General features: G+C 39.5%; 1 protein-coding gene across 1 annotated transcript in view; it reads left to right on the plus strand.

Moving 5' to 3' along the window:
• PLCXD2 (phosphatidylinositol specific phospholipase C X domain containing 2) overlaps positions 1-15413 on the plus strand; it is a 52834-nt gene extending 37421 nt beyond the window's left edge. The window contains exons 3-4 of the mRNA XM_079100587.1: positions 2819-3060; positions 9448-15413. Of these exons, the coding sequence (XP_078956713.1) occupies positions 2819-3060; positions 9448-9607 (402 nt within the window). The 3' untranslated portion in view covers positions 9608-15413. The remainder of the gene's footprint in view (positions 1-2818; positions 3061-9447) is intronic.
• The last annotated feature ends 3687 nt before the right edge of the window (positions 15414-19100 follow it).

A 19100-nucleotide genomic window follows, 5' to 3' on the forward strand; every position in this document is an offset into this window, starting at 1 on the left:
TTTCAGGTACGGTTAAGTTTGAGTTTAGATAAAATTTCATGATTTTATACCTAGATCGTATTCTGAATGGCTGATGCATTGCATACTAAAGTGATTAGAAATCTGCAGGAGTTAGAAGTATCTTCAGGAATAATGAACAGTATGAACAGTGAATTTCTAGCAGCAGGAGGAAAGTCCATCATGATTTTTAAGAATAGGATAAATTAACTATGTCATCCAACCTCAAATACTTCTAAAGTTATGAAGAGTCTGTGATGACATATCAAAAGAAGGGAAAGTGTCACCAATTTAAATCCCAAGATTCCCCTATGCTCCTTCCTTCTCCAGGTGGCCCATGTCATGTCTTTAAAAGTTGAAGCATGAGGTCTCAAGGAGGGTTACTAGTCTTTTCCCTGTGCTGGGTCAGGTTCCCACGTTAAATGTGATCAGACTCTAAATATTCATTATGTAACCAGTTGCTTCGTGTTTATCCCCCTGAGTATTTTATTATGCAATTTAATATCAAAAAGTGTACTATCATCCAGTCAAATTTCATCTATCCAACATGCAGTTAGGTCACAGCTCATAGACAAACATATACACTTGTGGATATGAGGTCTGAGGGTACAATGACTTAGAAGATTTAATGTGCATCTCCAAAGTATTTATGATCTCACCGAGTAGGTAAGAATAGATAACTCTAGTAAATACAAAACAGTTAACATGCAAACATAAGCTAAGGCTACCTCAAATGCTCTGTAACATAGGAAGGGATTTTTTTTAAATAAATCAGATGAAAAGTAGAACAGAGCATAAATCTGCCTCCCAGAGGCCCCCTGAAAAGAAATGATCAGAGTAAGAGGTAGTCAATCAAGGAATAGTTCTTAAAAGAAATGAGATTTTTAAATCTGCCTCAAGAGGAAAACTGAACATGAGCTGCTGAGCTGTAGGGTAAAGTATTTCAGAGAAAAATACGGAAAGAGTGAAGTGGGGAAGAGGCTGCAAAACATGGGTCCTAGGCGAGAGTCTCTGCACCTAAGTCTTGCAGAATGAGAGCTGATTTGCTAGGCCGGCCTTCACTCTGGGCAGAAATTCCCCCTGAAATCTTCAGGGTCAGATTGCTCAAGAAGGCCCTTGAGAAAAAGCACAAAGGCCTCTTGCATAATTCGTACTATTTGCACCTTTTCAAGGCAGAATAAAGGACAGCACTGTGGTCTTGGGATGCTCAGCCCAGTGGCCAGGTGTCAAGGGAGAGGAGACCCTGTGGCAGGCCTGTCACAGGCCTCCTCCTCCTCCCATAGCCTACTGCCCAGGGCAGCTCTCCTCAGAGGCCCCAACCTTCCAAACTTGCCAATTACACCCCAGCCAGGAGGAAATCCTCCAGGATCTCCCAGGCAATCTGCTTACAGTGAGCCTGTGATTAACCTCATTAATATGTGTTTACCACAGACATCGTTAGCAGCCAGTCAGCATTATTCAAAACCATTAAAAACAGCGAGCCATGACCCTGCTTAGTACATGCAGCCTGGCATTCTCTGGCTCTGGGCCTTTGGGAGCAGTCAGTCAACACCTTAGTCACCAGCTAAATGCACACTGGAAACATGACAGACTGCAGAACCCTGTCTTGGGTGCCTGGAGGACCGGGCTCCAGGCCAGCTATCTGAGGATTGCAGGCCCAGGCATCACGCGTGCACAGGACTTTCCTTTCGCAGGAGATCTTGGGTGCTCAAGACGGGAAGAAATATATTACTTCTAGAAACCTACACAGAGATCCAAATTGGGACAATTGAAATAGCAATTCCCTGTCCCACAGCTGCCTCCCAGAAACTAATTAATGCTGTGGATGCGACTGGCTAATTATTTTCAAAATTACCACCACCGTGAGCCGTCCCTCTGGAGGCCCATTGCTTCTGTGAAGTCATCCCTGACTGGAGTGGCACATTCCCTTCCTCCCCTGAGAGGCATGATTTCCTTCAGAGTCAGCGCACACAATTGAAAATCTATGTACTCACAAATCAGTTCAATGTGTTTATCTAAACTCCAAGAGCTCAGTGTCAATTTCATGAACACTGGCTGGAAACATAACTTCTAGACCACAAGAGCCAACCCAACCTGAGAGTTTTCAAGCCTGAAGTCCATAGATTTCCCAAGAGTGTGTGTGTGTGGATAGAATTTAACAAGACTGAATTTGGATGGTAAAATAGTACACATTTGTTTTTACTAAACTTTAACTGAAAATTCATTTACCTATGAATTATAAGTATAGGCAGTGACCCACAACAGTTTTGGCCTGGTTACTTTATGCCCATAGATGTGTCCATGTCACATTTCCATTATTGCAACTATCTGAAAATATCACTTGTGCTCATCACTAACTCAAGTTGTGAGACCGATTAGATTCACAATAAAATAATTTTATTTAATGCATTTGTCAGGAGGTATATACATTAATTTATTACGAATGTATTTAGTGTATTAATAGGTCTATTTCCATATCATTAGTTTCCTTTGTCATCTTGTCTATTTTGGGATCTTGCCTTTTATTTGTATCTTGTTTATTTTGTTTTATAGTCATTTATGAGATAATTCTGAGAAGGTGGTCAGTGATTTTTAACATACTTTCAAAGTTATTCATGGCCAAAAATAAAAGTAAGAATCTGAGTCAGACATATAGAAGAGCTCAGTAAATCTTTGCTCATTGATTTTTTAAAGTACATACATGACAGTTCTTTCATTCCCACATACATTTGCCTTTCCTCCCAGCAATCAGTGTAAATCCCAGGGGTTAGCCTCATTTGGCTTTTTCATGAGTTGCCTTTCTCTGTTCTGAACATTTCAGGTTCTTATCTTCTACCACTGTCCCTTCTACAAGCAATACCCCTTCCTGTGGCCAGGAAAGAAGATCCCAGCACCTTGGGCAAATACCACAAGTGTGAGAAAACTAATCCTCTTCTTGGAGACCACCCTGAGTGAACGAGCCCCCCGCGGCTCCTTCCATGTCTCCCAGGCGATTCTCACCCCCAGAGTGAAGACCATCGCCCGAGGCCTGGTGGGGGGTCTCAAGAACACACTGGTTCATAGGTAAGAGTTTGCTTCTACCCCACAAGTTAGGTTTTTGAAGAGCATTTCTCTTGATTCTCTTTTGAATACACCAAAATAAAACTCTAGAGTTTGTGGATTTAAAAAACAATTTAAAAAACACCTAATGTTTGAAAACAGATGTGTATTTGAAGGGGATTGGATTAGTAGTGCCCAAAAGAGCCCTAAACACTTCATTAAAATGTACACATTATTCCACAAATACTCTCTACGTTTTGATACTAAGGCAAACCACTTTGAGTCACCGCCACTGTCGGATCACTTCTGACACCTGGCCACATGGTGCCCCTGCCCCTGCCCTGGCAGCCCAGGTACTCACTCATTTAAGAGGAAGGAATTACAGACCACTCTGCTGGGTGCTAGGGATTCAGGTGTGGCCCATCAAGAATTTGTTCTTCTCGCTTCCATGGGGAGCGTGAGTCCTAAGTACCATGCTATGGCTTCAAATACTTCCTCAGCGCAGAATTAAGCCTTGTCTGAACAATTAAGTAGGAGGCACTCAATCATTTCATGTGAGATGATGTTCTTTATCCTGGACACCAATAAGCCCAAGGAATGAAAGATGTTGCCAAGAAAAGAATGGTTTAGATGGAGTGTGTATGTGTGTGTGTGTGTGTGTGTGTATGTGTGTGTGTGTGTGTGTGTGTATGTGCATATATACACATGTACATATGTGTATATATATATATATATATATATATATATATATAAATGGAATGCACTAATACCTTTGTACATCAGGGTATCCCTTGCAATTCCAGCTCATATGTTTAGGTAACAAAAAAATATTTACAAGAATCAGGTTGGTTCCTGAATTCCAAGTGGCGAGTTCAGATTTCAGATAGTGAAAGACTCATTCAAACACTTGTCCCTATTTGTTTCTGAGATTGAATAGCATGAGTTCAGATAACAGTAATTGACCAAATCAGGAGTTTAGATGGTAAAAGGCACCTGCATTTTTCTTTCTTGGTGAGAGCTCCTGATTTTATAGACTATGGACAGAACCTGAAACCCCTTTCTGCGTGGCTCTAATTATTGACTTAGAATTTGTGTACTTGGCTTGAACAAAAGAATCTTATAATCTAGTGTGATATCTCTTTGAAGGATTCAGAATTTTAAATTTTAAAAAACATATATGTTCATGAATCCACACCTTTTCCTTGTGCCTTTGGTAAACTTGTAGATTAACATTATTTACTTATGCATACATCAAACTGAGTACCTAAGAGGAAGTAGATACGAATATACAAGATGAATAATAGTCTCTGCCTTGTGGAACTAACTCACAGTCTCACAGAAAAGAACAGCATGAACATTTCTTTTAGAAAGGTGAAAATCACTAAAATGAAAGTCTGTACAGAGAACAGTACTAGTAAGAGAGAGGGACTATTTAAAAATCAGTGTAAATTAGATCTTTTTACTGAATTCTGAGCATGAAATGTCTTTTTGCACAGGATTTCATTTGATTCTTAATCCCAAGGCAGCCTCCAGAGGACACATTCTCCAAAGCACTTCATCATTCCCACTTAAGGTGAAACCCAGTGACACTAGGTGACCCACACATCTAGTAAACTAATAATACATCTCATACTCTGGTCATTGCACCACCACTGCCCTCTCCAGCGTGCCACATTGGCATGGATATAGCACATTTTATTGCCCTGTCCCTTTCTGCTCCACAGGCTTGTTTTCTTCTTACTACCTGAATCTGGTCAGATTTCCTTGGATACAACTGTTAACCCTCAATTTAACCATAATTTTTATATTTGTGAATTCTTAGCACTTTAATCTGTCTGCCAGTGAATCCCAGGTTCTTTGTTTGGTGGTAATGCTGGTGGCATGTGCCCAAGGCCAAGTTCTTTCAGTGTGCCAGAGCCCTTGTTCAAATGGTAGCAGGCAGAAGTCCCTGACCTTAAAAAGATACTTTGGCATCTTAATCCCAGTTCATCACAAGAATATTATGGGTGTGATCATGCATTCCTATGCCTACACATCAACCAAAGGAGGAAATGCAGGTCTGGTCAGGAATGTGTTCCCAGATGCCAGCATAGCTTGTGGTTGTCATCTCCTCTGAACTACTCAACAAACATTTGTCCCTCTCCTGAGCACCAACACCCAGAATGTCTGTCCTAAGCCATGCTGGGGTGCTTCCAGCTGATCCTAGGCACTGGTTGTCATCTCAAACAAAGGGGAGGAAGACAAGCTGTGTTTTTCTACACATGCAGAGGTGGTTTTCTCAGCAGGAAGATAACCCACCCTGCAAGGAAGCCTTGGGCAAGCTTTGGACCTGAGATCTTATTTACCTTGGTTCATTACCCTAGAAGGAAGCCATGGAAACTGTTACATTCTGACTGAATTTTTATGGCAGTTTTCCCCAGACTCAGAAACCAAAAGTTCAGATTCCTAGCACTGCCCCTGAAATCAGATGAAATTGATTTTTGCCTGAGCTTGAAGACCATGGAACTCAAGGTGACATGGAATGAAATCAGAGGGCTTGAGATTGGAGCTTATATTGGTCCCTGTTTTGGGATGAATTATGTCCCCAACCCCAAAATTTACATATTGAAACTGTAACCCTGCTTCCTTAGAATGCGACTATATTTGGAGAAAGGGCCTTATATAGAGATAATTAGGGTGGACCCTAATCCAATCTCACTGTTGTCCTTAAAGGAAGGGAAAATTTAGACATAAAGAGACACCAGGGATGTGTGCATGCACAGGAAATGTGAGAAGGTAGTCATCTGCAAACTAAGGAGAGAGGCCTCAGGAGACACCAGACCTGCAGGCTCCTTCATCTTGAACTTACAGCTTCTGGAATAAAACAAAATAAGTTTAGTTGTTAAAGTCACCCGGCATAGATTCTGTTAGGGAAACCCTAGCAAACTAATGTGGTCCCATGGCAATAGTGTGGTCTTGGACAAGTTCTCTGAGGTCTCTGAGCTGTGGTTTTCTCACCATTAAAAGGGATTAGTAGAACCCCACAAGATTATAGTTCTAACCTGGAAATGCCTACCACAGTGCCTGGTGTAGAATAGGTACACCGTCCCTGGTTGTAAAAAAACCCAGGAATGCAGAGTGGCCTTGTCCTTGAGTGGGTGTCAAAGTCAAGGGGAAGTTTTTAGCTAACTGTTGTGCATCCTGTGGGGATTGTAGCTTGAGGGGCTATCAGGAACATCTTTCAGCCTTTTGCATGGTCCTCTCATCCTAGGAAGTGCCAAGAGTTAAGAAAATAAAGTGACTCCTCTTTCCAGTGGACCCTATATGTCTTTTCTCTCCACATAATCCCAGTTATTTGATCTGTGCTTTAGGGAAGGTTGACCTGAAATGGAAGCAGAGCTCTTTGTCCCTGGAGACCACAGATTCATACCCTTCCCACATTTCTCTGCTCAGGTTCCAGAGATCCCTGAGGTTTGACTCTGGCTGCTGTTAGCTGGGGTTGCATCCAGGCCCTCTATTCTGTTCATTCCCATGATGGCCAGCAGATGGCGCTTGCGCCTCATACTTCAACAGACTAGGGATTTTTGTTTTTGTTTTGTTCTTTTGTTTTGAAGTCTGAAGGCCTGAGGCTGAGTACTATTAGGTGCTTCATGTGGGCCACAATGTGTTTGTGAACGCCTCCATCTCCAAAGAGGTCCGTATTTGTAACCCTTAGCTCTCAGATCACAATATTTTGTTGCCTTCACAAGAAAAGATGACTTTTTGAAGTTTTTTTTATCCCCAGCTCCAAACATCTCTACCTTATACTCTTTCATTAATAATTCCTTTTTTTTTTTTGCCACATACTTACATGGTACTTATTGTATCCCAGGTACTTCTCTGAACACTTTCTATGTATTATTTTACTTAATCCCCGCCCCCCAAATCTGTCTGAGGTAGCATTATTACCCACGTTTTACAGGGAGGAGGCTGAGGGACAGCAAAATCCAACAAGTTAAGGTCATATTGAGATTATTAAGTCCTCAAGAGTCCCAGCTAAAGATGAAAGCACTCCTAGGAAGAAGGTCTATTAAGACCTTCTTAATAATTACCTACAAGTATAAATGTAAATTGATTTATGAGTTGATCGTAGAGTAAGAGAAGAGATCCAGGACTGATTGATTATAGGCATCACCGCAAGAGGAGAAGGGGGAAAAAAATCTACCAAGGCCTTAATACCATTGTCTTTCTAGAAAACTGAGAAGTTAGATGTATTCTGAAAGGAGGGAGGGTGGCTTTAGATGTATTCTGGAAGAAAAGGAAGGGAAAAATTGATACCCAAAGAGTGTGACCAAAAAGAAGAGAAAGGAATGAATTAATATAATACTTCACTTATTCTCCATTTTTGACCTAAAGCAAATTCTTTCTAAAAATTTCTGGTCCCTTAACCAAATGTACACACCAGTTTCTGTCTCCCTCAACTCATTTTCAACCTACTGAGGATTTAGTGAACTGTTTTTATCATGATGCAAAATTACGAGTGCACTTTACAGCTTCTTAAAGCTTTCTTCTCTATAGTGTCCATGGTAGTCACATTTACTACTAATGTAGAAACCATCACATTGACTTGGATTTATTTTTTAATTTGTCACTAAACTGAGCTCTGGACAAACTTCAGGATGTCACATAGGAAGCCTTCAGTCTAGAAAATGGCACTGGCCGGCTGTGTTCATGAGTCAACTGATTAAATTTTAGTCTATCAAGAAGCTACAAGTGAATTTTGACTCCTCCTTTAATGCTATACATTAAAATTAACTTGAGATGGACCTTTGCGCTTAACTCAGAGAGCTTTTAAAAGAAAACATAGAAGGATATCTTTGAGAATTAAGAGTAAGCAAAGATTTCTTAGATCTCAGAAATTATAAAAGAAAAAATTGGTGAATTTGATTCTATCAAAATTAAGGAATTCAGCTCATCAGAATGTGTCATGGAGATAAAAGTGAGCTACAGGATGGGAGAAAATATTCATAAAATGTATCTGACACAGACTAGTACCTAGGATATATAAATAATTTCTACAGCTGAACGTTTTCAAAAAATGAAAAGTATTAGTAAAAGAATTGAATAGCTACTTCATGAATGGTCAATAAGCACATGACAAACTGCTCAACTTTGTTATTCATCAGAAAAATACGAATTAAAACACTGTGAGATGTCACTAACATCCACTAGAATGTCTAAAATTAAAAAGCACCAAATTTGAGGGAGAATGTGAGGCAGCATCCATGTGCAATGGAATAATCTCTTAGGAACAAGTCTTAAAATTCTTAGAACACTAAATGTAAATCAGCCTTATAATACAGCGATCCTGTGCCTTGATAATTAGCTGAGAGAAATAAAAATAAATGCCCATTAAAAGCCTTGTAGATGAATTCCCATAAAGTTTTATTCATAACAACCAAAAATTGGAAGCAGCTTGTGTATTCATCAATATATTCATCAACAGGAAAATGGACAAACTGTGTTATGCAGTATTTAAGAAATAAAAAATACAGATCCATGTAACACCATGGATGAATTTCAATACCATTATGCTGAATAAAAGAAGGCTCACACAAAAGAATACATATAGCATGGTTAATGTGAAGTTTAGAACAGGTAAATGTCGTCTATCATGGGAAAAAAATCAATAGAGGTTGTTGCCTTTGAGAGGACCAAGCAGGAATTGACTGAGAAGGAACATGTGAGAACTTTCTGGAGTGCTGCTAATGCTCTATACAGTTATGAGTTTGGGTTATTTATATATGTTTGTCAAAACTCAGCAAGTGTACACTTAAGATATGCACATTTTATTGAATATAATCTTTATTTCAAGAAAACTGGAAACACATGCAGACTCCTATTTAATCATATTCTTGCTGAATTATTTAGGGGATGTGTATAGATGTTTACAATTCAACTATGTGAAAAACATAAGCTGGATTGACGGGAGGTTAGTGCTGGTTGATGAACAGATAGGTGGCAGGCAAGTATAGAAAAATTTTAGTGGTAAAATCTCGGTGGTGGATATATGGACTTACTGTAAAACTCTTCCAATGTTGCATATGTTTGAAGTTTTTGTTATAATAAAAAATCAAAGAACCCAGCAATAATTAGACTCTTGAGCTCAGTGTTTCAACTGTCCTGTTGACACGGTTATCCCTTTGATGCTTGGGACATAATCTCCCTTCCATCAAAAAAATCCCAAAACCCTGGAAAATTTAATTTTCTGATGGATTAGAAACAACTTCATCCTTTCTGGAGCTATAAGCTTAAATGTACTTAACCCTGGGGGCTTGTGCCTTATTGATATACTTTTGTTATATTGATGGAAATGCTGTTTCCTTTTCTGGAGAAGTCCTTCTAAACTCTTGGGTCTTTTCCTCTTTTCGCCCAACACTTTCCTCTGTGTAGGAATCTTCCTGCCATCCTGGACTGGGTGAAAACTCAGAAGCCTGGGGCCATGGGTGTCAACATCATCACGTCTGACTTCGTGGACCTGGTGGACTTTGCCACGACCGTCATTGAGTTGAATGACCTTCTGCAGGAGGACAGAGCTTTGGCTAAATGCTGATTTAATTGTTTATTTGACTTAGGGTTGAAGTTGTTGATCCAGGGTAGAGTTCTTTGAGGGATTTCCTGTTGGGATGGCCCCTGGGCAGTGGTAGTGAAAAGAGAGTAAGAGGAGGAGGGCTTCTTTTTTTTTTCTTCCTCACAGGACCATTTGATTAACATTATAGGGCCTTAAATTGCATTTTTCCCAAAGGAGAGTTTTAAAAAGCTTAAGTCCAAGGGAAGAAAGCATGTTTCATGTGCTCAAGGTCAGAATCTCCCCAGTGAATTATGGTAGTGAATAGAATGTGGAAATAGGGTCTCTAGTCTAATTGGAAAATGGAGTAACCCTCAATTGATCCAGTTCCCTATTGGTTTCCAGGGTCTTGTGTTGAACCAGTGGGAAGGTTAAGCCAGAAAGGCATTCCTGGTCCAAAGGATGACTCTTTACAAGTGTGGACTGCCCTGTGGATGGCTCTAACTTCAACCCGAGGTTCTGGGAAGACAGGCAGCCAAGCATCAGATCTCTCCAGGGTTGTCAAATGGCACCACTACTTCCCTGAGGGAATAAGACTTGTTTGTCACCAAGGTGTCTCATCCACAAGCTGTTCATGCATAGCTTGTGCTGGTAACTGGTCACCTGAATTCTTCAGATAAACAGTGCCTACTGCCCTTGGTATCAGAAATGTTTTCTAGTTTTAAAGCTTTGATTCTTTTCTATTTCTTTTGGCCCCTTCTTAAAGGGAAGGGAACAATGATGGGAGATCTTGTCAGTATGGGGCCCACCAAGAAATAGACATGCATGTTTGCTGCATGCTGGCTTTCTTTGATTTAATTCTCTAGTGTTTTTCTAAAATGACTGCCAGGTAAACACCTGCATCATTTTGGCAAAGTCCTCTTTGGAGTGGGGTCTTCAAGCCAGACCTTGGATTTGCATTTCATTGTCGTCTGCCTACGACTGAGACCTGCACTGTGGAACACAGTGACAAGTAGAAGGCACCTTGTCCATGGCACCATGGAGGCTGAAGCAGGATGCATGGGAGAGTGCAATGGCATTAAAGGAGGAAGCTCCAAGTGGGTTTGGAGCCATTCTAAAACTCCTTGAAAACAAGACTACCTCGAGGACCTTTAGGATGACTTGTGTGTCATCAAGTGAGAAATACCCAGTGCTGGGACTTTTCCAGTGCTTGTCTGGATTGCTCTACTTTCTGCAGGTTGTTCTGAGCCTACTTATCACTACTACATGAGGGCTTTGAAACTCAAGAGGGGATTTTTTTTTTTTTTTTTTACTGATAAGAGGTGCTTATCTATGAAAAGCCCTCTTGTGTTTTGGTTTATTTATTTATTTATTCATTATTTATTTATAGATTAAGTATCTGCAGTGCTTCTGACCTCAAGAGCACTCACACAGGAGCTAACTGACTTTTCCTTGCCCAGAACAGACTCTGCCATGGCCTTCCTCTCCTTACCAGGACTGTGCATCTCAGTGAGTGACACTGTGAGTGACACTGGACTCTGCTACATGCGATCTGACTCCCTCAACTCTGCTGAGGACAAAATGGATGTGTGGCTGTGATCCAGATCCAAGAAACACTATCAAGCCACACATAGGGACCGAAAATGAAATGGGTCGTGGAGAACTCTTAGTCCTTGGGGTAGACCCTCCAGAGCTGGAAAGAAAGAAGCTAGAAATAAAACTGGGCCTGGGGATGCACTCACTTTGATGCCCCTCAGTCCTGTTGTATTGATGGAATCCCTAAGGAAGTGTCAGTTTCTGGATTTTTAAAGAGGAAATATAAATCTAGAATCCTGAATGGATGGGGGCATTTATAAAGATTACTGGACTCTTCTTCCAGCAGTTTCCCATTTCTGTCCTTTGATTTCGCAGGCAGATTTTGCATGTTGCCTGCAATGGGAACGTCTTAGGTGAGCTACCAAAAACACCTACGTGTCCCCAACTATTGGTCTTCCAGCTTCGCTTTCTGTAAAGCAACTTAAGTCCTGACCTTTCTCATCCTCAGCTCAAGATGATCACAACAGGAATGCCTATAGGAAAATCTGGCTTAACTTTCCCTGTTCCTGCATTTGAATCCTTCCCTGAAGAGGTTTCTGGAATAGTATTATCAAATTCTATGGGATCTTCTTCAAATAGGAGTAAGAAGGTGGGTGTTCTCACTTTCTTAATTCTCCTTCAGTTCTGCTGTTGAACTCTAATGACAGGCTCTGAAACCCCTGACTTAACCTCTGAGTTTTATTTTCTTTCTTATTGCTCCATTTTGGTTTGGTTTTTAATTCTTGGTCATTTGCTAAGGACTAGACCATTTTCTCTCTCCTAACCCTGTGTTCCTTGACAAAGATTTACGGAGGCAAGAGGAGAATAATTCTGCTCTGTTTTATTTGAGCCTCAGCTTTGTCCAGGTGCTTGGTGCTATAAGGCCAGGTGTGTTGACAGGTATCTGTACAGGAAGTCAGCGACACCCAATGGCTGCTCACTGTCCAGTGAAATGTTTACTTAATGTTCTTCCTTCATTTTAAAATATATAGTTGCACTTCTCTTGGATTGTGACATTTTAAATGCATTTCAGTGTTTGCATGTGAAGAGAAAAATCATGGAATATGACACAAAAGAACAGAATTCCTAAGGTTGCACCTACAGATCCCTGCTCTACATGAGGAGTGCAGGCATTTACCCCTCAGTGCTGCTATGGGTTGCTTGCCTTGCTTGAATTTTGCGAGTCTGCACTAGAGTTCTGGGAGGTAGGATGATGATTATTTACAATTTTTCCCAGTAAATGCTCAAATCTCTGCCCTCAGAAAAAGGCAAAGAATGTGTGCATTCTGCTCCTTGATCATGAGGCTATGCAGGAGAACTCAGGCACATAGCACAGAGAGAGAGTAGACTTAAGGTCAGTGACTCATTCTGCAACCATAAGAATGGTAAGCCACCCACAACACTTGTTCTCACAAGTTCTGGGGCCCTTTCAGAGCAAAACAAGACTCTCACGCTTGCTCAAACTTAACTTCAAGATCAGCTAAACAGCTACTTGATAAAGCCAATAGGAATGAATCTCACAGAATTTGGGGTCCTGTTTACTCTGAAATATAACTGTATTTTCCATGAGCTTCATTCCAACACTGTCACATTTCCATGATTTTGTGGCAAAGGGACCATCACAGGTTTCAACTAGGTGAAAGTGGTGTTTTAAAGGTTTGGACTTTGAGCTTATTAGAGGTGCCCTGTGGTGTCATGAAGAGAAGATATTCTAAGGACTGGAGAGAGAGGTCAAGATGGGGTTGATAGAAGAAAATGATAAGTTATTTAGTATTAAATTTTTTAATTAATGGAAGATGTAATAGGGTCATGCAAGAAAAGTTTTTTTTATCTGCTGCATTTGACTCAATAACTGTTTAGTCATTTTCCTTTGTGCTGAGTTCAGAGCCCTGAAGTTTTGTGGTTAAGCCACAGTATAAATCCAAGTTTTATATAAATGCAAAGAAAAGCACAAGACCTGGGCCCAGGTAATGATATATTTTAACTATTTTATAGTTCTTCTTGCATGACCTCATATTCAAATAAAAATTTATGTTTCTGTCCAAGAGGACAATGTAGTAGAGCACCTTTCTTAGGAAGAAAAAGGGCTTACACAAAATCAGGCCATTGCAGATTACATTCCTGCCAGAGGTAAAGTTGGGTAGTGTTCTTTATTGGCTGTTCGGTTCTGGGAAACAGAATTGTCTAATGAATGGGACACGGCCATGAGACTCCCCTCCCTTAACTGAGCAAGTGAGCCTGTGCAAAATTGTCCTTAGCTCTTTCATCTGTAATGAAGATGTTGTCTGCTACCTAGTGATGAGTGTTTGGAAAACCTTGGTTACTGAAAATATAAGGTCCCTATGTTTAGATTAAATGCCTTATACTCAGGGGATGTACAGTTGTGGTACTTCTTCTTTCTATGCATGTGTATAGAGAATGTGACTTGGGCTTAGTTCCTAAAAGTGTGGTGTAAGTTGACAGAACTTTACCAGGAATGGCACCTTCTGTGTTCCGTGTAATGAAATGTGTAGGGCTCAAAGAAACCTGCCAACATGCTTATCGGCTCTGAGAGGTGGAATTTCTCAATACATGCTAAATAGTCTTGTTAGGCCAAGAGGAAACAAATGGAAAATGAGAGTGTCGAGCATTCAAACTGAGAGGAAGTTTGGTATGGCACAGAAGAATATGGTTGCCATTGAAATTCCACTCACTTACCAGTACATCTTGGCTCTCTGCTGCAGGCTGGCTCCTGGTATTTGCCACCATAGCTTTGTCACTCAAAAGTGTTGCCCTGGAAAACACAGGAGCGAAGTGATTAAATGACAAGAAGTTTAGCTGGAAACTTTACCCTTAATTCCAGAGGATTCTGATCAGCTCTTTACTGCCCCCAAGAGACACACTATCTCCTTAGCCTTTGGATTCCCAGCTTCCTGCTAGAAACAGCACACTGATGGCACTGTATTTCTGAACTAGCCCTAACTCGGAAGTATCCACTACAAAATGCTATTGATTTTCTTAAAGTAGCACAGTCTTAGATACTGTAAAAATAGTATAAGATAATGCTATCCTGCTTTAGAAATAGTGTTTTAGCATCTTCAACAAAACCCATTCTACTTAGGACTTTTCAAACTCATTTCTAAACCAAACGATTTAGATAAAACATCTCCCTTCCCTTTTCTGGTAGTGCAGTTTCACAGTCTGTTGAGCCAATCCTATCAATGGTCTGGAGACATTTTTCTATATGATTCCTTCCTCTCTCCTTCATAGAAGACCATTTTGTCCTCTTGTCTCCTGGCCATCCTCCATCATCTGCTGACCACTCTTCATTACAGGATGTTGGCAAAAGGCACATACATACAGTGATGTCCTGCACACTCTACCACAGTGGGTTTTGCTCCTTAATTATTTTCAGTGCATAATTCTGTCCCTCAGCCCCATCCAGTCATTAGAACTATACTTGATTTCAGTCCAGAACTTGGGACCAACACTTACTTCAAATAGCACAGGCTTCCTCACAAGCTTTAAGCTCAATAAGAAGCACAGCACTTTGAAAAGTCAAATATGGATCTTTGGTAGTTCTGTACATTTGCAATTTTACATTGTTATTAGTTTTTAGCACTAATAACACTTCATTTATGAATCCGTAGTATCAACATGACAAATTTTAGAACCTATTGTAGAAATGATATTACCTTGCTGCTATTATACTTACTAATTTACACCCCAGTGTAAGTAAGTATTAAAAAATTGTGTATGCATTATTTGTTTTGTGTATATGCCAACTATACTACTTAACCTCACTGATCACAGATTAAAAAAATACAGAAATTGTCATAGTGAAAGTAAGTCTTGGTCAATTCAGTCAATTTATGTATCTGATAAATGCTCTAATGTTATATTTTCTCCTCTATTACTTGTTTTACACTACAGTGCATGTTTGCTAAGTTAAAAATAATAATAAATTATATCAATTTTAAGGTTTTAGGATTAAAATTTTGCATATATGCTCCTTGATACTCTGAAATGTGTTTTATGGCTTAATTATCTTATTCATACAGATTCACTTGGCTTTTTTCCCCTCTAGGAAATAATTGTTCAAATATATCTCTTTCCTTCTTGTAACCTTGATTAAACCGTGTAATTCAACCTAGAACATTGTAAAGCCAGAATACCTCATTTTAACTGTGAAAAAAAAATGTCAAGGGGTATGATGACATGATGTGTTTTCTTGCACTTGATTTGAATGACATAAATAGGATTAAACCTAATAATAAATATTAAACACTGAAACTTTGACAGGCACGTGTCCTTTGTTCTAATGAACGTTTTATTGTTGGATCCACTCCTAATTTTGTTTTAAAGAGGATGCACTCAGTGTCAGTAAAATACCTTATTATGCAAACACCCTCTCAGCTCTGCCTAGAATGTATTGGGATAAGATAAATATGACTGCAGTTCCCAAGATGAGCAGTGCGTGGAACATGTACACAACCACATCACCCATGCTTTTCCAAGCTTTGTCCTTGTCACTTCAGTTATTTCCACTAGTTTCAGACCAGTCCTTACTGACATCATACTCTCACTCTACCACCTTCTTTATGCACATTAATCTGAGTGATTTCTTGCCCAGAAACAGAGCAATGCAGAGATTATTTGTACATAAAATGAACAAATGAGTGGACCTGCAGTTATTGTTGCAATGCCCCATATTTTTCTCATTCCTAATTCTTTTGCACAGAATATCTAAAATCACTAAATTTCAGTGATTCTTAAAATTTTGCCTTATCTGCTACAAAAAAATGATGGATTGTGTCATGAAAGTCCTCTCTATGAATTTAACAGAGATCCAATTAATTCTAAGTAATCATTTATTTCATATAGTTGAATGTTGGAACAGGTAATTAGGAATAATGATACATCTGTTCAAGTTACCATAGCAATTTAAGAACATAGTCACATTTGGAATTTTCTGCCTGTATTATTGTTTAGTCACTCTATCACAATGTCCTCTGGTTGGCTTTAATAATCAACGCATTCAGTGTTTCTCATTTGGTTTTTAGTTATAAATCACATGACGTAGATAGGGTTGAGTCCAAATATAAACAAAGTAGGTATGACCTACATGGTGTAATTGCAGAGATATTATTGTCCTGAACATGTACTCTGGTTGAGATCTTGCTGCTATGATAATGGAGCTCTTGCATTATGTAGGAAGTTTTCAATATCTAATCACAGATTAATTTATCACATTACTACAATGTTATACACAGTAGATGCACAGACCCAGGTTTCTATTCCAACTCCAGAACATCTTGGTTATGTGACCTTAGGCAAATTATATCTATATCTCTATGTATATAAAATATAGGGTTAATGAATGCCTGTTATGAAAGTGTTAAACCGAATAAGAGAGGTAGAAAACTAAACGAGGAAATGTGTGGAAAGCATTTTAGCACAGATCATGGTTTATAGTAAATTTTCAATAGTAGCTATTAGTATCAGAGGCTGGGATTGTGTACCTGCCTTCTCCAAAGAGTACCTAACAAAATCCTTTTAACATGATTGACTGCTAACTTTTGTGTTCATTGAATGATTTAGCAGGAATTAACCAATGAGAGATAAAATAGATAAATTTGGATAGTGAAAGAGAATATATTTGAAGCCCTTTTTGTGGCAGACTTACAGGGCTCTGTGGCAGAAGGTCAAGGCAGCTGAGGATGCTCGATGCTTAGACTGGTTGATTCCTCTCCTCCCCCCCCCCCCCTCTCTCTCTCTCTCTCTCTCTCTCTCTCTTTCTCTCAATAGGTGAGGAAAGGTGGTAGTCAGGGGCAAAGAGATGGATCTCATATAAGGAAATCACTGGAGACAATGTCTTATGATTAGTGTAATTGGGTGTTCCTACCTCTGGAAGCTTCCTAATCTGGAAGAGCTCATGATAGACAAGTCTAGACCCAATCCCCAGAGCTCTGATTTCTTAGGATATATCTCAGGATGTGTCAATGAAATATGTGTGTATATGAGTGTGTGTGTGTGTGTGTGTGTGTGTATTTGCCTTCAGGTAGGACATTTTTGGACTAAATACACTTTGCTCAGAAAGTGGGATTCATGCCATTGGTGATATTTACAATGATGTGGGCTGACAAATAACCACATCCTTAAGTAACATTAAGCATTAGTACCATTAATCACTTAATCAATCCTGATTAGTCAAGAGGGAAGTCTAAATTTAGTGATGAAATTTTTCTATCCTAAGTATCATCCAAAAAGAGAAAAGCAATAGTAGCTAGCTAATATTTAGTATCATTTGTTTATATTGTATTTATTTTGCAGTTACCTTCTCTTCAGAGCAATTGATCCTGTGTTTTCAGTAGTGATATAAAATTCCCTTTCAAAATAAATTTAAGGTTTTTAAAGAGTGCACTGTGAAGAAACCGTAGGAATGGCTTAAGTTTGTGATCCTTCTCATTTTGGGGGCAGGGGTACAGTTAGTTCTGCCACACACTTTTGCCTGCAACTGGGTTTGGTTGTGCTCTTTCTAAACATTGATATTCACTATATATATATATATATAACACTATATATATAAAAAACACTATATATATACAGAACACTATATATATATATATATATATATATATATATATAAAAGCTACTATTTGAGATAGAAAGTCATCTCTCTTTCAGAAGGGAACTTTCTTCATGTGTTTGGTAGACGTCCATGCTCAGGTAATCTCCATGTTGTCCTATGGAGCAATTTAAGCTAGAGAAATCAAGATCTTGGAGTCCATCCCGCATATGGCTGTGCTGGGTAAACATGGAATAATAGAAGGCACACTCCGTTCTTCAGCTTAAAAAGTGATTCCTTTTTGTGAATCCCTTGTGATTCACAGATGTGATGTTAGGGTGCCTGAATGTCCTGGATTTTGTTGTGGTTTTTATCCCAAAGGAATTCTTCCTGATCAGCAGTATGTGTATGTTTTTGTTTAGCCCTCTGCAAATCTGCTCACTATGACCAAAGGATTGTTATTATTTTTAAGACATAAAACTTTTCATTTTCAGAGAGGGTGGGAGGTTGCAAGGGAGGGACAGTGGATAAAGCTCATGTGCCTCAAACCTCACCCAGGATGGCCTGGACAAGTGCCAATAAAACAAAAGCACTAGTCAGACTAGGGTGTTTTCACAGCTGGGCAGTGTTTGGGGATAGCATGGGGTGGTGGGAAGGACACAGAAGTGTCAGCCTCTGTCCAGTAGCATCATGTGATTGAGAGAAGCCTTAGGCAGTCAGATGGCTTTAATCTAAGGGGCCAAGCATCTAAAGAACAGGATTTATCCTGCAGAGAAAGGCCCTTAGAAGCAAAGCTCTTACTGCAGAAGGAGGCCACTGAAAGTTGTTTTTTGTTTAACCTAAGAACTTAGCTGCTTTTTGGCCTAAAGACAGTCCTGCCCTGATTCTTACTAGGAGTTCATTCAATCCAGGCCCAGTGGGTCTCATTTCTAGGACCTCCATGAAGTGTAAGAGGAAGGTGTTAGACTGATTTTTGAAAAGCTTCCCCTAACCAACAATCTTGTGAGTGCAGAATGCAGAGTGTAGAACTTCAGTACAGCCGACATGCCTTGAAATGATGCAGAAAACTTTAGATGTATGTGTAATTTTTTTTTTCTGGTGAAGGATCTATAGCTTTCATTGGATTCTTAGAGAAATTTCTGATCCTAAAATATTATAAACCTCTACCTTTCAGGTGTCTATGTATTATCATTTAAATGTTAAGCAAGCAAGGATGGTTAATTTAAGTAATGCTAGTTAGTCTTGGTCCTTCCTGCTAAAAAAAATAATTAAGACATATGAATTTGTTCACTATATAGTTGCTATCTTTCAAGAGATAAAGTCGGACAAAATAAGATAATAAACGACTAAGCCAAATCCAAATGATCCCAGGAATAATTAGATGGGCTCTAGCAAGAGAGTGTGGTCAGGGAGCAG

The sequence above is a fragment of the Sciurus vulgaris genome (genome assembly GCF_902686455.1).
Source record: "Sciurus vulgaris genome assembly, chromosome: 10".
NCBI lineage: Eukaryota > Metazoa > Chordata > Mammalia > Rodentia > Sciuridae > Sciurus > Sciurus vulgaris.